Below are 23649 nucleotides of genomic sequence, written 5' to 3' on the forward strand. Positions count from 1 at the left end.
CCAAATATACACACTCTTCTGATCAAGACTAACTATGCCCACGTCTAGCTTATGTCTTACAAATTGAGTTTACTAAAATCCTAAATCAACCTGCATACTGTTATTTTATCCAGAGTAACATGTAGTAAATATAAAGATTAGATTTCATATTGTCCTCTGAACAGCTAAATATTCTGCAAATACATTGAAATGAGATATAATTTCAGCTCTTTCAAAAGCAAATAACTATATTTGAAACTCCATATGATAGCTGAAAAAATAAAGGAAATTGAAATTTGGATAAAATTAGTCATATGTGACAATGAATCATTATTAATTTAATAATCCAATTAATATTTGCACAAGAAACTATCCTAAGGAAAACAGAGTGGCAAGTAAAACAGTTCCTGCCCTTAAGGAATTTGATAATTGTACAAGTAAAGGATTTAATAAAAGAAGACCTGACGGATGTACCATAAGAAAGGTATGAATAAAGACTAGCTTCAAAGAAGGTGAAAAATCCATCTTGTCGAAGAGATCAGAAAATGATCCATGGAAAGAAAGTAAAGATTGGTTGGATTTTGTCTCAATTTAGTATAGCAAGTGTGGGGGAGTAAGTGCGAGAAAGCAAATGGAAAGTTTAGAAAACAGCAAGTAGTCTAGTTTAGTGGAAATAAATTATTCAGAATGGAATGGTGGGAGGGATTACTAGAAAGTTGGCATCATATTATGGAGATCCTAAATTCTGCTACATTTTTAATAGGAAGCAGTGTGACTGGAGTCACATTTTAGTACAAATAACCTGGCAATAGACATGTAGGACACTCAAATGGGAAGAAACTAGAAACAAAGAGACCTGTTTGGCAGCAATTACAGTAATCTGGGCAAGATGTGATTAGGGCCTGAACCTTTCTGCTGAAATGAGAATGCCAGAGGGAAATAATTGGTAGCACGCCACTACCATTCCTAACTAGCACTCACCTATGACGTTTCTGCTGTTCCTTCTACTCCTCTGACTCCACAGTCCATGATGAGTAAGCTGGGAGTGCAGAGCTGTTGGGCAAGTAAACACAGATGGCCAAAGGAGCAAACCAGGGGCCACCAGAAAGGTGCTCTCTTAAGTCATCCCGGAAAACAGTACACTCTGGCGAATCAGCTAAAATATTTTAATTACCAATTCTGAGTAATAACTATTATCAAAATTTATTCTATATACACTTTGGGAATTAATCCAAGGAATATTTCCCCTATTTGGTAAGGCAACAGTACATTAACATCAAATACATCAAAACTAAATTTATTTTTTTGAAGTGCCAAAATCGCTATAGATGATTCTTTGGTGCCCCCTTGTGGAAAACTTAGTGTGACCTTTGAAATACCCTTCACAAAGAAACTATAATGGGCTCCATCTTTTAAAAGCATTTTCTACTTATATTACAAGAGTTTTAAGAGAAACGATTTGAAATTAATAAATAATGCAAAATTAGGAATGTAAGAGAAAGTACTTTAAAAATTCTCGGTAAATGTTACATAAATTAAGCAAAGATCATGGAAAAACAGCCTTATACAGCAATACATATCAAAACTCTTCCTTCACAGCACTTTACCCTTAAATTATTGCTAAGAAATTCCTAATAAGAATTTATTGTATTTAAAAAGCAAGAAAAAATTTAAATATTCATATTTGTGCCCATAGAAATTCTAGTATAAAAGGATCAGATAGCTCTTAAAAGTATAGTTTCTCTGGCAGATGGCCCCTCTTTGGAAATGGTGTTTATGTGTGATGAATCTGGACTCAGATGGGATCTCCCTTCATAAGACTTTCATGCTAATGTGCTGGAGGTGCAGTTAATGTTGGGGTTTAAGATATATTTAGGGGATTTGAATCTCTGGACTGACAATGTGATAGCCAGATCCTGAGCCTCAACAGACTCCAGCACCTACAATCTGATTTATTGGACTTACCACACTCAGCTAAGATGGAGGTGAAGAAGGACAACCACCACACCATGGAGCCTAGAGTGATTACAACTGAAAATGGGAGGATTCCATCCAGCATCCAGGTGGAATCTGAGCCTCCTCTTGACATAAAGGTGCAATGGACACAACCAATCCAGTGTCCACATAGAAGAGGTGGCATTGGATTGGGAAAAGTGGACATAATGGACAAAGGGTATGGGGAAAGGCAGGAAGAGATGAGAGGTGGAGGCATCTTCGGGACATGGAGCTACCCTGGATGGTGCTTCAGAGGTAATCACCGGACATTGTAAATCCTCACAGGGCCTACATGATGGAATAGAGGAGAGTATGGGCCATGATGTGAACCAATGTATATGAGGTGCAGAGGTGCCCAAAGATGTACTTACCAAATCCAATGGATGTGTCATGATGATGGGAACGAGTGTTGTTGGGGGGGGGGAGAGTGGGGGTGGGGGGGTGGGGTTGAATGGGACCTCACATATATATTTTTAATGTAATATTATTACAAAGTCAATAAAAAATAAAAAAAATAAAAAAAAAAAAGTATAGTTTCTCTTTTTATTATTTGCCACAGGTTTCTGGTCATTTTTCCATACTAGGAAGTCATAAATATGAATAGGAAATGTCTGTCCTTCTTGGAATCAAGTTAAAATCAAAGAGAAAGAATATCTCTTCCCATTAGCTAGCTAGGCATTGAGGGGGATATGAAGGTCTTATCCAAAATCAGTAGCAGGTAAAGCATTTGTTGGTGTTCCCCCAAATTAATGCTCATTCTTTTCCTTATGTGCATATTAAGAAGTGAACCAAAATGCAAAAATAAAGTGCCAAATTTAACTATCCCTCTTGTTTCATCCTTGGAAACACAGAGGAGAATCATCAATAAATGTTTGGTGAACTTTTTCATAATACATTCTCTTACCAAGGATCAAAAACTGGTAAGAATGTAATAGTAACTGGAATGTGATAATACTTATTCTTGGATTATAAAGAGCTTGACACTGGATCAGTGGCCTTTCTTTTGGCCTGAGTTCTCAAATAATAGTATATTCATCAAATTCACTTTGTTTTTCAAATGGTAAAGTCGACTTAGCTATTCATGAGCTAAGGGACTTTATGCAAGCAGAATTGTCCTAAATTAGAATTATTTTCTTTCCTAGTATACCAATAGACTTTTTACTTAAATGGCAAAACCATCATCCATTTAGGATATGGTAATCATAAGCAAAGCGTTTTGTCCTGTTCAAAAGCAGATTTGCCTCTGCTAAAGTTGACTTACCACTTACTGCCTGTGTTATCTTAGACAAATTATTAAACGTTTCTGATCCTCAGTTTCCTGATAAATGAATAAGATAACTTCCTTATAGAGTTGTTGTGAGGAATAAATGAATTAACACATGTGAAGGGCTTAGAATAATGCCTGTACATAGTAAATATTCAATTAATGGTTTGTTGATTATTTTTTCAGTCAGGCATTTTTTTTAAATAAAGTTTTTTATTAGAGAAGTTGTGGGTTTACAGAATAATCATGCATAAAATACAGGCTCAGCCAGACATTTTTTGAGAGCAGATTTGAGGTTAACTTATAGGCTAGTGTTGTGCAACATAATGCTAATGATATCAAGATCATGTGATCTCTCCCCACAAATGCTATTTTGTTTTGTTTTAATCATATTCAGTCAAATGCATAGCAACACAAATTGGTATCACAGAGTTTCCAAAGTAATTTTACAATAAATCATCTCTTTTAAACTTCCTTATTTATGGATTAAGGAAATATACTCAGAATCAATAAGTGACTTACATAAGGGTACAACTAGTAAGTAGTTCAGGACATCAACCAAGGCTTTTTGACTTACTAGTGCTCCTTCCACTACTCCAGAGGCTCTTAACAAGGGGTCTGTGAGCTTCAATTGAAATTCAAAAAAACATTATTCTTGTGGGGCTGTGTTGGTGCAGGTTTAATATATTTATTAAATAATACACAATGTAGCATGGACTTGGTAATGGGTCCATGGTTTTCACCTGACTGGCAAAGGGGTCCATGGAAGACAAAAGGTTAAGAACTCCTATACCATAACTGGTTCTAAGAAAATCAGCTAAAAGAATGAGTAAACCAAACAAAATTCACTGAATACATGTTTAAATGCAATTTATCTTCATCTAGATTACACATTTTTGTGAACTGTAACATTACTCAGTGAAATTGGTTTTCTTTAAGATTTTTTTTAATTTTTAATTCTCCCCCCCCTCCCTCCATTGTCTGCTCTCTGTGTCCGTTCGCTGTGTGTTCTTCTGTGTCTGCTTGTATTCTCATTAGGCAGCTCCAGGAACTGATCCTGGAACCTTCCAGAATGGGAGAGAGATGATCATTCTCTTGCGCCACCTCAGCTCCCTGGTCTACTGCATCTCTTATTATCTCTCCTCTGTGTCTCTTTTTGTTGCATCATCCTGATGCACCAGCTCTCCAGGTGGGCCAGCACTCCTGTGGGGCCAGCATTCCACGTCGACCAGCTTGCTGCATGGGCCAACTCGCCTTCACCAGGAGCCCCTGGGTATGAAACCCTGGACTGCCTATATAGTAGACAGGAGCCCAAGTGCTTGAGCCACATCCACTTCCCCTCAGTGAAATCTAATGTTAAGAAAGTAACAAATTATTGGAATAAAATTTATTTATTTATTTTAATTATTGGTAGCACTTAAAAAATCAGGAAGATATGAGAGGTGGAGGCGTCTTTGGGACATGGAGCTGCCCTGGATGGTGCTTCAGGGGCAATCACCGGACATTGTAAATCCTCACAGGGCCCACTGGATGGAATGGGGGAGAGTGTGGGCCATGGTGTGAACCGTTGACCATGGGGTGCGGGGGTGCCCAGAGATGTACTTGCCAAATGCAATGGCTGTGTCATGATGATGGGAGAGAGTGTTGCTGGGGGGGGGAGAGGTGGGGTGGGGGTGGTAGGGTTCAATGGGACCTCATATATATATATATTTTTTAATGTAATATTATTACAAAGTCAATTAAAAAAATAATTAAAAAAAAAAAAGATACCAAAAATAAAAATGAGGTGCTACTACAAAAAAAAAAAAAATCTACTTGTTCAATAAATATTTATTGAGCACCTTCTAATTGCCTGGCACTATGCTGGGTGCTCTGGATGCAATGGTGTTTAAATCAAATATGATATGGTCTTTGCCGTCACAGAAATTACAGCTTAATGAGGAAAGAAAATTAAAAAGCAATTTAAATAGAATGAACTACATGCTACAGCAAAGCAAGTAAGGATGCTATGAGATATAGGTGAGTTAACCAAGACATTCAGTTACTGTAATTAATAATAATTTACAATAATTAGGGTAATGATCATTTTCTAGATAGCCTTGAGCTTTCATTTAACAAAGTTGTACATGAAAATATTTTTTTTAAATAAACCATACAATCCATATAAAGTATACAATCAATGGCATTTGGTATAATCTGATTTGTGCATTCATCATTCAATCAATAGTAGAGCATTTTCATTACTTAAAAAAAACAACCCTTAACCCTTAGTCACTTATCAATCCCTCTATCCTTCCCTTGCCATATGTAACTGCTAATCTATTTTCATCTCTATAAATTTATTTGTATTTACATTTTGTATGCATGGAGTCAAACAGCATGTAGTAAACTTAGTGTCTAGTCTCTCACTTAGCATACTTCCTTTTTTTAAGCTATTGATGGAAAAATATTAATATATTACTATGTCCTACGATCCATAGTTTGCTTTGGTTGTACTTTAGCCCAAATACCATTCTATTATTAACATATTGTTACATTAATGTACATTTGTTCTATTTCATAGAAAAATATTCTTATCGATGGACTATTAACCATACTCATTTTCCACAAGAGGGTTCACTATACTATTATTTCATTTTTTAGCTTTCCTCCCAGTGATCTATGCAACCTTACACTTTTCCCTTTCAACCACCATCATACCCATATATTAGCACTGCTAATTATAAACACTATAATATACTTCCAACATTTCTGTTTCCAAACATTTACAAACAACTGTTTTTCACCAACTCAACATAAATTAAGCCTCAGCTTTCCATTCTGTCTCCTCATTCTATCTTCTGGTGACCTATATTCTAGATATTAACTCAATGAGTTTGCTCATTATAATTTGTCCATAATAGTGAAATCGTACAATATATGTCCTTTTGTGTCTGCCTTGCTTCACTCAACGTAATGTCCACAAGGCTCATTCATATTGTCATATGCTTCAGGACTTCATTTCTTCTTACAGCTGAATAATATTCCATCCTATGTATATAACACAATTTGTTTATCCATCCATCGTTTGATGGACCCCTGGGCTGTATCTATCTATTGGCAATTGTGAACAATGCTGCCATAAACATTGATGTGCAGATGTCTGTTCATGTCTGTGACTGTTAGAAATTATTTTATGAATCCTCAATAGAGAAAGCTTATGTTTTTTAACTAATCCACTGTGGGTGTGAGAGTCTTTTGATTGGACTACATCAGGAGTGCGGTGTGACCCAGGTTGAGTCTCCGCTTTCTTGCTGGGTCTGATATAAATGGAGGTGCAGAGAGACACATATAGATAAAAGCTGCCATATTTGATGCTGCAATGTGAAAGAAAGGATTCCAGTTTCATCCACAGCTGAGCTGCAAGGAGAGAAGCCCCTGAGAGGCTCAAACAACTGAGGCCCAGGGAGAGATAAGCTATATGCCTGATAACTTGCAGCTGAACTTGGGAAGAAAGCTTAGCAACCAAGACTGAGAAGAGACCTGGAAAGAGACAAACCCTATGCCTGGTTGCCCACTGAAGACAGTAGATTCTGGAGGGGAAGGCAGAAATTGGCAGTCATCTTCCCAGTAGAATGCTGGGATCAATAGTAGCTGACTTTGGTGAGAAAGCATCTCTGATGGTGCCTTGATTTGGACATTGCACAGCCTCAGAACTTTAAGCTTTTCCCCAAATAAATTTCCCATTATAAAAGTCAACCCATATCTGATACTTTGCATCAACAGCCTTTTGGGAAACTAAACTGTGTTCCTGCTCTCAGTTCTTTTGGGTATATACCTACTAATTGTATTGCCATGATTGCCTGTTGATTTTCTTCTAACTACCTACCTGCTGATGCCATTAGAAATATGAAATCTATCAAAAATAAACTTTTGTATTCCTACTCTGACTTTTTCAGAAGGCTTTTTTATAGTCATTAAATATATGGCATTGGAAGCAGACTTGGCCCAGTGGTTAGGGTGTCCATCCACCACATGGGAGGTCTGTGGTTCAAACCCCGGGCCTGTTTGACCCATGTGGAGCTGGCTCATGTGCAGTGTTAATGCACGCAAGGAGTGCCATGCCATGCAGGGGTGTCCCCCATGTAGGGGAGCCCCACACGCGAGGAATGCGCCCCGTAAGGAGAGCCGCCCATCGCAAAAGAAAGTTCAGCCTGCCCAGGAATGGCACCGTACACATGGAGAGATGACACAACAAAAAGAAACACAGATTCCTGTGCCACTGACAACAACAGAAGCAGACAAAGAAGAACACGCAGCAAATAGACACAGAGAACAGACAACTGGGGTGGGTGGTGGGGGAAGGGGAGAGAAATAAAATAAATAAATCTTAAAAAAATATATATATATATTTATGGCATTAAGTCCTTACACTGTTTCATATTACCTGCTTGATCATAATGTTTAAATCCCAATTAAAACCAAACTAAAAAATATTTGGGCATGCTTTGTTTAACAGGACCTACAGTAGAAAGAAGCACATGTTTATTTTTATTTTTATTTAAAAAAATTTTTAAACTGTATTGGCATCTTCTTTTTTTAAAGATTTTATTTCTCTTCCCCCCTCGCCCCTGTTGTCTGCTCTCTTGTGCCCATTCACTATATGTTCTTCTGTGTCCACTTGCATTCTCGGCAACACCGGGAATCTGTGTCTCTTTCTGTTGTGTCATCTTGCTGTATCAGCTCTGTGTGTGTGTGGCGCCACTCCTGGGCGGGTTGCGCTTCTTTCACATGGGGCAGCTCTCCTTGCAGGACGCTCTCCTTGCAGGACACACTCCTTGCATGTGGGACTCCCCTACACAGGGGACACCTATGTGTGGCATGGCAGCACTGAGCATGGGCTAGCTCACCACACAGGCCAGGAGGCCCTGGGTTTGAACCCTGGACCTTCTTTATGGTAGGTGGACACTCTATCAGTTGAGCCACATCTGCTTCCCTGTTTATTGATTTTTAAAACTAAATGGGGTTAAATGTTATTTTCATCAACAAAGTCAAATAAAATATATTCTTAATGAACTGGGTAAAAAATAAATTAAAAATACAATAAAATAAATGGACTGGGTAACCACAAAATGACAAATGTGACCACACTGGGAGGGCAGTGTGACTGCAATACATAAGACAATAACAAAGTGCCTCCTAGTGGACTGAATATAGGATTCCAGATTCCTGTGATTCATTTCACTGACAATATCATATGTAAAATGGTGTAGCAGTTGGATATTGTTTATGAATTCCAAAAATAGATGTAGGGTTATGTTTGTAAACTGGTTTGTTTCTCTGGGCATATTAGATTATATTGGATTCAGAGGTTTCACTTTTACGTGATTAAATTATGATTAGGGCTTTGATTGGGCCATGTCAGGAGAACATTGAGTCCTTGCCCCATGGAAACTGCACGCAGAGAAGGGAAGTTGGAGTTTTGATCCTGGAGCCTGGAAGTAAACACAAAGAGAAGCAGGTATGTGAGGAAGGAGAGAAGGCTCAATTGAACACAGCAGAGGCCCCAGGAAGAGAGATGAGCCATTTGCCTGATAATCTACAGCTGGTCTTGTGGAGAGACTAGAGGAGCTGAGCCTGGAGAGAAATAAGCCTTGGGAATAGAGGAACCCAGGAAGCCTGAACCCTTATAGATGTCAGCAGCCATCTTGCTCCAATATGTGGCAACAAATTTTGGTGAAGGAAGTAACTTATGCTTTATGGCCTGGTAACTGCGGGCTTCTATCCCAAATAAATACCCTTTATAAAAGCCAACAGATTTCTGGTATTTTGTGTCAGCGCCCCTTTGGCTGACTAATACAAATGGTAAAAGAAAGGTTTATCTTTCCTTTTCCATTATTTTGTAATTAAATAAAAATTCATAATATATTAGGAAATATGAATATTTAAAATGATATAGACTATGGCATTTCATTTTAAAAAGCATAATGAACTGAATCTGGGATTTTTAAGATGAAAAAGTCAGTTCTGGAATGGCATTTAGGTAAGGCAGATATCAAGAGCATAACATTACAATAATTTCATATGACAGATGAAGATATTTTATATGAACCACAGACAGTGGCTGAAGAAAAGTGATTTGGATTAAGAGAAGAAAGACTGGAACTAAATTTCCTGAAAACAAAAGAAATGCCTCTCTAATGGAAGGAAAAAAGTTAAGCCTTAAGTGAATAAAATTTAAAAGTTGATCCTGAGATGGAAGATAGCTTTGAAATTAAATAAACACTAAGAAATGAATTTGTTTTGAATCAGATAAACCAGAAAATATGATATAAAATTAAGGGATTGTGTAACTTATATTAAATACAACTAACACTTAGCTCCTATTTATATTTAGCCTCTAAAAATCCTTCGTGGAATTAAATTTAGTATTTAGCAGTTAATCAAAGTTATTTAGAAAGTTAACTGACAAGTTAAAATTTAAGCTAGATTTTTCCAAATATATGTGTATCTAATTCATCCTTTAGTTGTTTTATTAAAATAATGTACAAGAAGAGCTACATTTTAAATGTGTATATCATGCAATAGATATAAACATGCATCATTTACCTAAACACACAGAAATTAAGAAACTATCTTCAAATATCCCTCTGGTTTTAGTAATTTGGTGAGTGGTAGAACTTAACTCTTTCTTGTTGTTCTATAAATGCAATATGCAGTCTCAAATGTTTAGAAAGATGTACATTATGAATAACTCAAGTAAAATGTTTATTAAAAAAAAACAATCTTTTTCAACCAACCCACATAGTCAAAATGTTAACACCCAGGCTACATTAAATGAAATTCTGTGACTTTTGTTCCAGAATTTTTCAAAATATTTATTGGAAGCATGTGCCTTATAAGAGTTTATTAACTAAGACTCCCATGCTGAATAACCATATACTTCCCATAATTTAAAAATACCTTCCTAGTTATCAATAAAGTAAATTTTACTTAACCAGAGGTACATGCAAATGAACCTCTCACTAAATTAAGTGATTTAACTGATAGAATGAATTCAATGTAACTCCTGAAAACCTTTTATATTTTATTTCAATCAAGCACCTGTTTTGTATAAGGCCAGCTATCTCGTTAAAAAATGCTAATAATTTTCTTTTTTTTTAAATTTATTTCTCCTTCTCCCTCATTCCCCGCATTCCCCCCATCACCCCATTGTCTGCTCTCTGTGTGTTCTTCTGTGTCTGCTTGTATTCTCATTAGGCGGCTCCAGGAACTGATCCTGGCACGTTCCAGAGTGGGAGAGGCGATTATTCTCTTGTGCCACCCCAACTCCCTTATTCTGCTATGTCTTATTTTCTCTGTGTCTCCTGTTGCATCATTTGCTGCACCAGCTCTCAGTGTCGGCCAGCACTCTTGAATGGGGCAGCTTTCCCACGCGGGGGGGCGCACTCCTGCACGGAGCAGCATTCCAGCATGGGCTGGCACTTCATGTAGGCCAGTTTACCCTCACCAGGAGGCCTTGGGCATCGAACCCTGGACCACTTATATGGTAGATGGGAGCCCAGTTGGTTGAGCCACATCTGTTTCCCATATAGATTTATTTATTTATTTTGTTTTTTGCTTACTAAGAAGTATGGGTGACTGAACCCAGGACCTCGTACTTACGAGGCAGGTGCTCAAACCACTGAAATATATCTACTCCCCCTGGTAATAATATTATTTGGAAAACTATATTTAAAAAATGGTTGAAAAATATTTCCAACATAGGGATGTAATGAAAAAATTTACAATGTTACATGAAATATTAAAATACGTCTATATGACAACATTGAAAATTCTTTATTTAAAAACACTAAGTTATTAAAATGGGTAAAAATGACATATAAAATGAATTTTTTCAAAACTCATCACTTTAAATGTACAATGACATAGAATATTATAATATACACAAAATAGGAAATAAATCATCAACTGTCATTAATGGGAAGATTTTCAGGCTTTCAAAATATTCATAATTTTAAGTTGGACAAATAAAACATTGCATAGGGGAGTGCTTCTTTTGTGTTTAAAGTCTCTTTAGAGGCGTTTTAAATTCCGCTTACTCTGGACACTTCCTGGAAGAGCATCTTTTTTCTTTCTTGGGTTTGCTGCTCCTCTACTACAGTCTTCAGACCCATGGTAAGCACATAAACATATCACACAGAAGTCAAAACCACAAGCTGCACGGCTACACAGTCCCCTTTTCTTATATGGCTGGTACTTAGCAGGGGATTGGCACCGTGGGCAAGGTTTTAATGCTTCATCAATAAAAAGCGTTTTGGCAACCTGCAGTAAAAGCATACTCACTCAATCTTCCAGTTTCATATAAAGAATCACTTTATTTCAAACTCTAAATATTTACTTCTAATTACTCGTGATAAATACTCACCTTTACATATTCTTCCTGTTTACTACTTAAGGGAGTAACAGAAGAGCTTGCTATTGGTGTCAAAACTTCTCCCCAAGGAGATAAAGTTGGAACTTGTTCTTTTTGAGAGCCTGGTGTCCTAGCCTGTGCTTGCACAGATCTTAAAGCTGATCGATTTAAAAGATGGAGCCGAGTTGCAGCATCCTTAACATTTAATATAGCCCCCTGTGGTAAAAGGTGAGAGGGGTCAATACTGTAAAATCAAAAAGTTCCATGACAGATTTCTGACGTATACAGCTTTAAATGCTTGGAAGTGGTTTTACACTACTAGAGTTTTCTACCATAAACCTTTCCTTTTAAAAAAAAAAAAAAATCTCACCTAACACTTTAAAGTCAAAGAAATATAATTCTTTAAATTGAAACAATAAATAAAAAGTTAAGCTTTAAGTTTGTATGATTGGTTATTTTTCCAATTATTTTAAGACATGGGTCAGCAAATTTTCTGTAAAGGGCTGGATAGTTAACATTTTAGGTTTTGCGGGTCCTATAATCACAGCTACAACTCTGCTATTGTAGTAAAAGCAGCCATAGGCAATATAGAAATGAAAGAACAAGGCTGTGTTCCAATAAAATTTTATTTAAAGCCACAGGTGAAGGACAGGATTTAACCTGTAGATCAAAGTTTGGCAAGCCCTGTTTTAAGCTAAGGTCTAAGAAGATGTGAAACTTTTAAAAGTGGGCTATGGGATATCATGTAATTCTTTGAAGGTTTCTTACCTTAGCCAGAGGTCAGAAGAACAGCAGGCCTAGTTAGACTGTGAAACACAATTTCTTTGGCTGGTTTTTGCAAATACTTGGTACGGATTCACTTCTACATTTAAGTTTTAAACAATTTTGACATCATGAAAGAAAAATTCTCTCTCATCTGAACAGGATTCCCACATTGCTTACATACTTAGTCAAGAAACAGTTTCAATGAGTAATCCTTATAAGACTTCTCTTTTGTTAAAGATTGGTAATGGAAAAAATGGTCATTTTTTTTTTTAACAAACTGACATTCTTTATCAGTTATCAAAATAAAATGTACTAGCAGAGCTGTTGTAGCTCAGTGGTTTGAGTGCCTGCTTCCCATGTATGAGGTCCTGGGTTCAATCCCGGTACCTTATAAAAAGGAAATAAAATAAATATTTAAAAATAAAATAAAATTTTAAAATAATGATAAAATAAAATAGTACTATGGTGAGTTTCCTCATCATGTCCAGTTATAAGTATTTCCTTTCCCTTGAGTCTCCCTTTACCAAAATTGGCTCCTAAATTTGGGGAAAGTTAAAACATGAGACATTATATTAGGATAAGCATAGGCAATGAGGTCAGTTGGATATGAAAAATTATGTGATTAACAATTTTAAACTACATGCATAAGTATAGTAGATGAATTTTGGTTTTCAGAAATCATAATGAATACTGCTGAACATGAACTTGTGCAAAGACTCACTATATCTCTTTAAATTACATTCGTATAAAAAGATTTGCAGCTTAGACCGCAAGCACATGACTTAATAGCACACTGAAAGGAGAATGCCCCCTGGATTTCAATACAATTGGTAAACACAGTGATTGTGCATGGATCTAAAAAATAAAGATATGCTGTTGAAGCAAATTTTAACCACAGAGAAGTACCCATTTGTTTAACAAATATTTACAGAACATCTAATATGTGCCAAGTGAATGAATCTAATCCCTGTCCTCATGGAGTTTAAAATGCATTCTTCTATGTCTGAGCAATAAAAGGCTCAGTCAATGAAAGCACATGTGCATGAGTGCCAAAATTTTTGAAAACATAGTCATCACATTACCAGAAAAATATTTAAATGTGAAAGTGGAGTACCCTATGGCTTTTCATTTCCATTAATATAAGAAAACAGTAAATTAATTCAATGGAATAGGTGTATTACAATGCTAACGCTCATTCAAAGCAAGCAGATAAAATTGAGATAGCATTACATATACCTTATCTGCACCTTCTAATTTTCACACAAAAGGAGCTTTCTCTGTACTACATAAATATGAAGAAAACCATCAAACAACATTTGTAATTTCTCTGTTTTGATTAATGTTGCATTAGGACAATTCAGTAGAAAACAAATAATCTATATCAAAATAGGAAACTGGAGGCACCGGGAAGGATGTCTCTGAGCAAAAGAAGGAATTGATAGAATACCTACTTATTTGGACTAGGGAGATTTTCAGTTCTGTTGGATAATAGGGAATGACCTAGGGATCCATATAGAGAAACACTAAGCAAAAAACCCAAAAAAACCTGGCAATTATTAATTCTGGAAAAAAAGTTATACAAGGAAGTATAATCATAATGTACTACATGCTATAGTTGTGCAAAAGGGTTAATTTTGACACAGTTTTAATAATATCTATACCTAATTCTGATTTACCGTCATGTGGTGGTATAATTATATCCATGAGATGAGAGACAAGGAGAAAGGAATTCAGAGAGGGGCAGTAGGTAAGTAGTGATGGGAGTAGTGGTGAAAAGAACTAACTTATTTCCTCTATAGAAAAATAGCAGTACAAACATGTCATTTAGAAACACAGAGCTAAAAAACAGAAGAAATGACAGAAGAGTTGAAAGTGATTGCCTTGATGGTGCAAGAATTGAGAGTAGATAGGGATGGGGCAGGAAAGTGGTATTTTTAATTATAAGGCTCACAGTCCAATTTTAACTTTTTAAGCCGTGTAGTTGTATAACTTTCCAAAATAATTAAAAAGGAAACTCAAATTTAAAAAGATCAAGTAAGGAAAAACATATCCTTTAAGAAACCCAGTTTTAAAAAAAAGATTGGCTAGGATGTGAGGATACAATATTTTATCTAGAATTATCTGAGGGATCGCCATCACAACCTTATAAGAGGGAAGCAGTCCATGGAGTAAAAGTTTAAATTTGGATAGGTGCTTGCTTTTAAAAATTGTATTTTTAAGTTTGTCCCTAGCATATAAGATAGCCCTCTAAAAAGACATGTGAAGAAGGCAATTAGCATCTTCATTATTGCAAACTCCTTGAGCCAATAGCTGCTGCAGTAAGTAGCCAGGTCCTACAAGTAGCTCCTAAGGCAGCCCCATAGGTGAGAAGGTGAACCTTTTCTTCAAAATAGAAAGAAAGTCAAAGTTTTAGTAAACAACAGGTCCCTAATATTTCATTGTAATGAGAAACCCATCAACATACACCTAGATGTTCATTTTGTCTATGCCATGGTCCATCTCAGTTATATTTTGTCAAATTAGAAATTTATTCATAGTATGTCATCAAATGCTTTTTATTAGAACAAGAATAAGGCAGTGAACTCTGAGTTTCTTTTCGTACTGATAAAAGTTCTAAACATTGAATCTACAGTCAAATTTGGGTCATCAGATGCCTGTAACACAGCGCAGTGTACCTCGGAAGAAATGTTCAACTTCTGTGGGGTTTCTCCTATACTTTCAATGCTGGAATTCAAATCTTCAAGGACATACAAGTTTACGATCTTCCACAAGTACTAATCCACCATGCTTATGCCCATCCCTAGGCTTTCATTTATACTTTTCCTTGGGCTGAAACACTCTTCCCTGTGCTCTTCACCTGGCTAACTTCTACTCATCATTTGGGTCTCAGCTTAGATGCCTTTTTCTTAGTATTGGTCTCTTGATTCCCACATATCAAACCACTTCTTTTAAATGTTCCTATAGAATGCTGGGCTTCCCCTAGCACACCTGTATGGTAATCACTTTTTTATTAAATCACCTGCAAGACTATGAGGTCCAAGAGAGCAGGGGCCATGTTCACCACTGTAATCCCAGCAACAGGCACAATTAGTGACACATAATATCCATTCAAAAGACTGGAAAATGCTATGAGGATATATAATTATGAACAGGATCCAGGAGATCATTAGTTTCAAATACTGCTAACAACACATATACCTAAACAGCAACAATCCAAGATGTTCTTGATGATAGGTAATCTATTCCACTAATGGACTGGGTGGAAATTGAATTTGGATCAAGCCGAGTCCATGAGAAAATGTTTGCTAAATGGAAAAGGTTAAAAAGATAGTAGGAACCCCAAATTAAGTTGTCCAGCAATATTGGATTACTGCGTATTTATACAAAACCATTTTAGAAAAGTATTATATATTACCTCAGAATTTGTTTTCAGCTGTGTGATATAAAATTTCCTCCTCCGATTAGCTTTTTTATCTTGAACAACAATTTCACGCCAATTTCTGCTTACTCTCCAAACTCTATAACAAAAAGATCATTCTTTCTATAGTATATACTCCACAAGATTAACATTTTTTTTGGCATGGTAAAAGTTAATAAGAAAACCTTGTTTTAAAGATTGAGGACAGTGCCTTTAAGTGCAAATTCTCACTTAAAATATGACTTGACCAGTACTGTTTCATAATTCAATTAACCAAATGAAAGAAATCCTATTAAAATATTAAATATATACAGACATTATACTGATAGATTACTATCTTAGAAATATTTAAGGAAAAAACAGTTTTATGAAAAGCCATTATATGTCCAATGGGAAACTAAGGATTTAACTTCAAATGTGGCACTAAATTTAAAATTTTTGCACATGACATGCAGCAAATGATAACTATTTGTAGTGCAAGAAGTTTTATCAATTTCTCCTATTGCTGTATTCAACAAACCTGTCATTTTCATCACACAGAAAAACATTCCTTCATTGGAAGTAATAGCACTATACAGTAAATAGTATTATGGGTAGCATCACAAATTTCCTATTTTATAAACCAAAGTTTATGAGAATGAAGCAACTAAAGAAAAAACACAATTTATGTTCAGTGATTGCTTATTTATCAGTAACTTTGATTATATTATTAGCAAAAAAGTGACCCTTCAACCAGCTTGTCTGTTAACCTAGTCTTTTTTATTATTCTCATATTATTCAAAGGGGATAAGAAGGTCAAGAGAAGGATGCGGGGAGGGGAGGACACTTTTTGTGGAAGGTCCAGGTAATGGTTGTCGACACTACTATTCTTCCGGCTACCATGGCCGCTTCAGTTGCCATTGTCTCTCTCCAACAAAGGAGCCTTATATAGACAGAAGGAGATGAAAAGGCAGAAAGTCACCCATTCATAATGGGGAAGAAATGAACTAATTGGGTATTTGTCCCAGCTATTTCAACTGACCATCATCTCTCACCTTACCGAGTTCTGCTGACATTATACATACCTCACACAGTACAAACACTATAAATTTGGAGGGATAAACAGTAAAGGTGATTATGGAAATACCACTGAATGGTAATTACTCATACAAGTGAGCACCCAAAGCGTCACTGAAGGTTTTATTTTTAACTGGTCATATCCAAATACTCCATAATATAAAAATAACATTTCTTTATCTCAGCCATCTCCTTAACTGTTTAAACAACTTATCTCATTTGAACATTTTTAAAAGGCACACACAGATAGGTTCACCGATCGGTTTATTATCTTTTATGGGTTACACAAAATATATTCCCTATCTAGTTTACTCCAAAAGGCCTCTCAATAAGAGTTAGTGAGAAAATACTGGATTCTAAATCAGAGACTCAATTGTAGACCTGGATTGATTCTTATCCCCTTGAGTGACTGTTGGCAGGATACAACTTCTTTAGGGCTCTGTTCCCTTATTCCGACTTCACCTATGAAATCCTGCAATTCTCTATAATTGCCTGCAATTAATGTGTGTGGGAAATGTAACAGGGCTTTAACAATAGAAGTAGCAGTCATAAAAATAGCAAGGGATCTATGAATCAAACTCTTGACATACACCTATTGAGAAAGAGGTTCACTAACCCTCCTGCATATTCTCCCCCAAACATCACCTTGCAGAAATCCCGTTCCACATGGTTCCCTTCTTCCTGTTCATGGCATTACCAAGGTCTTGTCTTCTCTTAGTCCTGCAACTCCCCAAAATTGCCAGTAGGAACACAATCATAGTCTAGTCTTTGCAACCCTAGTTCCTACCCTCAATACTCCTAATGGTCTGAATTAAGTTTCTCCTTAATTACGTGGCAGTACTTAATATATTGAAATTTCTAAGAACAACAAATTCTTCAGTTTCTAATTTCTTTGAAATTACCAAAGATAATAACTTCCATTGCTATGTTAGCAGTGAAATAAGCCATATTCCCTTGAAATCTGGAAGGATGAAACCATAAAACCATGAAAGTTAAAAATTGTCCTTAGATTCTAGAACTTAAATAACTCAGTGGTATCCTTTGTATGTTGTCATTTCTTGGTTATCATAATGCTTTACAGTTTTTATTACTGACCAAGTGTCATAGCTTTAATACAATTTATAATCTGACAATAGAATATGAACCCTTAAATATATCATTAAACAATATCCGTGGAATACAGTTTGCCATCTTGGAAATGTAAAGTTCAATTTTTAGGAACTCTTTTTCCAAATGATCAAAACAGTGAAATGAACTTTATCTAGAATTAGACTGTATTGTTGCTTTTAAATAAAGAAGGCTTTTAAATATAAGGAACTATACTAGCAATCTCTATTGGGAAATTCACCTAAAACATCTTTGATAAAGTGTAGGACAACCAAATACAGAGATAATAAAACAAGCAAACAAAAGAACAGAACTACTCAATTCATAGTAAAACTTTCCAACTAAAAAAATGATAGAAGGAAGTTTTATAAACAATTTTTATTTCTTACCTGCATAGGCTTTCTGCAGTCAAGGAATCTAAAACCATAGCAAGGATATGACTTAAATTTCTATATTTTAATTCTGTTAGGATGTCCAGTTTTTCTACACCCATTTTCTTGCCAATCAGGCCTGCAAGTACACATTTCAGTACAGCTATTTTCCCCCCATCTCTTTCTTCTAGGAATTCATGAGCACCATTTTGCTGGAATCTTTTCCTTTTGCTTTTCATGAAGAGCTCATGCACTAATTGCAAGGCTGGAGTCTTTGATAAATTATTAAAGTTTAAAATCAAACTACCACTCTTATTATCATTGGTCAGCTGACCCTCTGAGCTGTCTGAAATAGCTGCTATTTCTGTTTCAGAGTCAGAGTGGACAATCGGCTTTTCTTCTTCTGTCTCGGATTGTGAGCCTTGTTCCAGAAGGGTAGACAGTCTTCTAGACCTTCCAAGATGCCTTGACTTTCTTATAGTGTCCCCCACTTTGAGAGTTCCTTTATGTTTCTGAAGTAGTTCTTGAAAAGAACCCTCCTGATCAGAGAGAGAATCTTCTGATTTATCCAGACTAAGTGAATTAAAACCACTGTCTTTAGGTGTTGAAATATTTCCTCTCACTTCAGTTGAAGAAGAAAGAGTTTTACTTGCATTAAACTTAATGTTGGCTACAAGATTACTTACTGGGGTGACAAATATATCCTCATCTGCTACATAACTTCTTCTACTAATAGAGGAGCCCAGAAGTTCTGGATATACATTCTCATCATTAACACTTAAACTGCTATCACTAAAGTTATGTGTGATAGAGTCTTTAAAGCTATTCCCCTGAATTGGAGATATACATTCAACTTCAAATAGGCTACAATCATCTTTGGAATCATCTACTGTGGAAGTCTTCTGTTGTGAAAAATTAAGTCTCGATTTTTGACTGCTAGAAGTAACTTCTTCAGTTTTTAAAGTGCTAGTAACTAAAGGACTGAAATTACTTTGCCTTGGAAAACCTGAAGCACTGCTTGGAATATTTTTTTCTAAGTTCAGAACTTGGCTTACACTACTATCTAGAGAACTATTGCGTGATTCAAAGTCCTCCTTTAGAAGAGAGAAAGATATGTTTAATCTTCTGCGCAGTAAGAATTTTTTTCCACTGACTTTAGGAGTTTCACAGAGTTCTGGGGTTTTATCATTTTCCTTCCTAGGGAAGATAAATCTCTGTTTTTGAGTGGGAGACTCTAAAGGATGTGTTAAGTACAGACTTGAAGTTTCAAGGTGTTCGTGGATTAGTGTTGGGCCTTTTTCTTTCTTCCCCAAAAATTCTTTCTCTGTATTATCAAAGCTATAAGACTTTAGTAACTCACTGTAGCCACTATCTTGAAATGAAGATGCGGAACAAGAATCTCTCAAGCTGAAATACTTGCAATTGACAGTAGGAGATTCCCCTTCGTTTTCTGCTCCAGAGCTAACTTGAACTGAATATCTTTCTGACATGTTCAAAATCTGTTTCTACAAAGTGAAAACAAATTTTATTTTTCCATTGAAATGAGTAACCATACAGTTTATACCAAAATATTTATTTGTTATGAGTACATATAATAGTGGAAAATTTTATGGTAATAGAAAAAATTACTTTAAAAAAGCAATTCTGCTCCACAGTGTACTGATGTGTTTATAACTTAGAACAACGGTTTTACTGACGGTTTTAGGATATCATTAAAACCAAAACTTTCAGGTTATAAAGAGTCACAGATCTCTTGACTAAACATTTAGAGAATCTCTTGAAAAAAAATTTAGAGAAAAAAAAACTGCCAACATCAGTTTTAAATGAAAAAAATAGTTTACACTTATTACCTTATGATTTTAACAGTACTAATTACATATTTTTAGATTTAACATTCTAATTTATATGTGCTTGCCTGCATTAGTCACTTGGACATTTCCCTTCAAGGTTCTGAGTTATAAATAAGGTTACTTGAGAAAAGAACACACACAAAACTACACACTACGTTTTAAACATGTCTTTAGGAAATACGTCAAATAAGAATGCTACTACTCTAACTGCCAATTAGGCTGCACAACCATAGGATAATGCTGCCATATTTGTAGCATAGACCTGTCTCAGAAATCCAGACTCCATGACCATTAATAAGGTCTGAATTCCCAAACCTATACTTTTATAAAAACACTATGACCCATTGACAAATTACCAACATACTCTTCTTGAGCTAACCAAAATGAACAATTGCACTACTGCCACAGTTTGAAATAGCCATATTACACCCATTCATGCCTCATTTTCTAAATATTTTGAGACACAAGATTCAGCTGAAGTTTTCAATTTATATAGATGAGAGGAAATTAATTGTGGGAATAGTTATAAATTTTTATAGCTATTTATTTATAGCAAAGAATTCAAAAGCAAATACCTAAAGAAATTTTACTCAGTAATTATATGAGAGTAAGGAATGACACTTGGAAATACTTTACTTTAACCCCTTCAACTGTATCATCACATTCCTTCTTTTTAGAAACTGGAATTAAATCTTAACTCAAAGGAAGCTAAGATAAGAAAGTTATCACTGTTCTCCAGTGATGTTTCTCCAGATATTTCAAAGTACACTCACAAGCTGTATTCTTTCAAAGTTTTCTCCAGGACAAATGCTTCATGATTTTTCTCTATTAAAAGATCCTGGGAAAATATATTTAAGTTCTCTGTAATGGTAATTTGTTTATGCCTAAATTACATCAATTAAATATATGAGTGAATAAGCTTTTTAAAAAAGTGCTGCTCTAACAAATGAAATTGTTTCTTTATGGTATAATGATGTGTAAAAGATCATTTTTACTAGACAAATTTAAGGGTTTTTCAACCTTTTAAACCTATATTCTCTTTGATTAATCTCACATCATTATGATATACATCTCTCCAGATTTTTAGACTCACTGCTATTTTCTGCTTGACCTCAGGACCCAAAAAGGTTATCAAACTTTGCTTTCTGTAATTTGTATTACATTTTAAAACAATTTTTTAGGTTTTCAAAATAGTAAATTAATAAGATAGTGTTTCCAAATAACACCTCTCCCCATGGATGGTTTCCCCCTCTCTGAAAAATCATTCTATTATTAATAGTTTTTGCTTAAGTAATTTGGTTAAATTAGGTCAGTCTTTCAAAAAGTTTTAAAAAAAAACGTTAAACACTAAAAACTAAAACCTAACTATTCTTCTACTTTACCACTAGGTGTCTCACATTGCTAGAATTTGGAAAACGAGTCACTGACACAAAGTAGGAGTGCAGATATATTTCCTCTCTTGAAAAATTATACAGATTTTTCATGTATTCATTAATCATTTGCAAATCTCCTTTATGTTGTTTTATTTTTGTTGATATGTAAACTATTTGCATATCCTAATTACAAGCCCATAATTAGGTACATAAATTGCAAATGTTTTTGCTCATTCTATGGGTTGTCGTTTCACACTTTTAATAGTCCCGTGAAACACAAGTTATTAATTTTGATGATGTCAAATTTATCTGTTTTTTTTTTTTGTTCCTCCCACTTTTGATCTCATTTCTAAGAATCATTTGCTAAATGCAAGGTCATGAAAATTTGCCTTTATGTGTTAAGTTGTAGTAAGTTTTGAAATTGCAAAGTATGAGGCTTTCTATTGTATCTTTCCTTTATATTATTTTGTTTCATCTTCCTCCCTTGAAACATGATTTTTAGAATCAGTTTGTCATGTTTTACAAATAAAAAAGCTTGAAATATTTTAAGGATTGTGTTGAAATTGTTTATCCCAGTTTTGCTATAGTATTCTATAAACATTGTTAAGTACTCTGATACATGAACATTAGATGTTTTGCTCTTCATTTAGATTATGTGTGATTTCATTCAGTAATGCACTCTGTCAGAGTATAAGTTTAGCAATTTTTATAAAATGTATTCCTATAAAGAGAAATGAAAAACTGTACACCATTAGGGCTTATGCCTGTGATAAACTTTCTAATTTTGTTCTCTTCTTCTACACATTTGAACTTGCCTCCAACATGCTCTTTCTGTTGTAATTATTTTTATATTTCTGCTGCCCCGACATTGGTCAACTACCTCCCCCTCCCCAATTTTCTTCAAAACTTACTTCAAATATTATTCATGTTCTGGTATGCACGTTGACTTAATTAACTTTACTGACTCAACGGTTCACTGATGAATCAAAAGAGCCTCTTCGGTACTCATTTTATATAAGGAGGGTCCTGATAAAGAGTTGAGAACAATTACATCTACAGTGCTTTTAAAAGAAGGGGGGGGGGAGCATTTGTCAAATCAGAGAAGGAAATTCTTATTAACTACAGTAAAACCAAATTTCCTTCGCTTGTTAAAGAGGAAAGTCTTACCATCAGCAAATGTTGAGTTCTTAAATGTCAAAGTTATGTAGGCGTCCAAACAAGAATATCTCTCATCCTTGCCTTTAAAATCGATGCCAAAGTCATACCACTTAAAGAAAAAAACTTCAGTTTGAACAATAAATTGAAACGTGCAGGAGCACGATCAATACTAAAAGTTGAGGGGTACATAAATTACATACTTCGGGGATTATTTCTAACACTTGAAAAGGCCTATATCATTTGAATTTCCTTCAGCCTTCCAGACAACAGTAATTTCAATAATCTTGTTTTCTCCAGTTAGTCTTGGAAATGAGTAAATTTCCCAAATTCGGATTACTGAAAATGCAGTGTAAACTGCAGCGCTGTCATTTACTTCCCCGAGGTGCTATCGGTGGGTTGGGGGAGTGGGGCGTTTAACGGCCTCACCGGGGCGTCAGTTAGTCTCCTGGCCCCGCTCCCCACCTTCCCAAGGCCAGGCCGGCGAGTGGAGGCTCCGCTGGGCAGCCAGGGCCGAGGATCCAGAAAGCTACGGAGAGGCAGAAGATGGGTGAGTCACCGGGAACCGAGGCAGCTAGGAAGTGAATGACTCCAAAGCGCCTCTCTAGTCCCAGCACCTGGAAAACAAACTGGGGTGCGGGGCCGGGGACGCCCAGAGGCCCGCGAGCGGGCACGCACCTGGGGGCCCCCGCTCCCGCCCACCTGGAGACCAGAGGCGCCCAGCGGATCCTGCTCTCCGCGGGGCGAGCAGTAGAGGCGGAGGGAGGGGGAGCCGCAGCCCTGCTGGGTGCACCTGGGAGGAGCCAAGGCCTCGACCCCAGGGATGCCTGGCTATGGCAACCCCTACGCCAGGTACGCGTGGGGCCGCCGCGTCTCCCTTCTTGGGTTTGAACTGCCCGCGCAGAGTAACCGCTACGTGAC

The 23649-nt window shown here is 36.1% G+C and overlaps 1 protein-coding gene across 1 annotated transcript; it reads right to left on the reverse strand.

Moving 5' to 3' along the window:
- Positions 1-11206: 11206 nt before the first annotated feature.
- On the reverse strand, positions 11207-22891 carry FBXO43 (F-box protein 43; the record flags this gene model as incomplete). The annotated part of the gene is made up of 5 exons (XM_004457080.3): positions 11207-11542; positions 11646-11849; positions 15814-15916; positions 18369-19855; positions 22697-22891. Coding segments are annotated over 5 exons (2238 nt in total), but the record flags the coding sequence as incomplete, so codon positions are not given.
- Between the last annotated feature and the right edge of the window lie 758 nt (positions 22892-23649).

The sequence above is a fragment of the Dasypus novemcinctus genome, chromosome 14 (genome assembly GCF_030445035.2).
Source record: "Dasypus novemcinctus isolate mDasNov1 chromosome 14, mDasNov1.1.hap2, whole genome shotgun sequence".
NCBI lineage: Eukaryota > Metazoa > Chordata > Mammalia > Cingulata > Dasypodidae > Dasypus > Dasypus novemcinctus.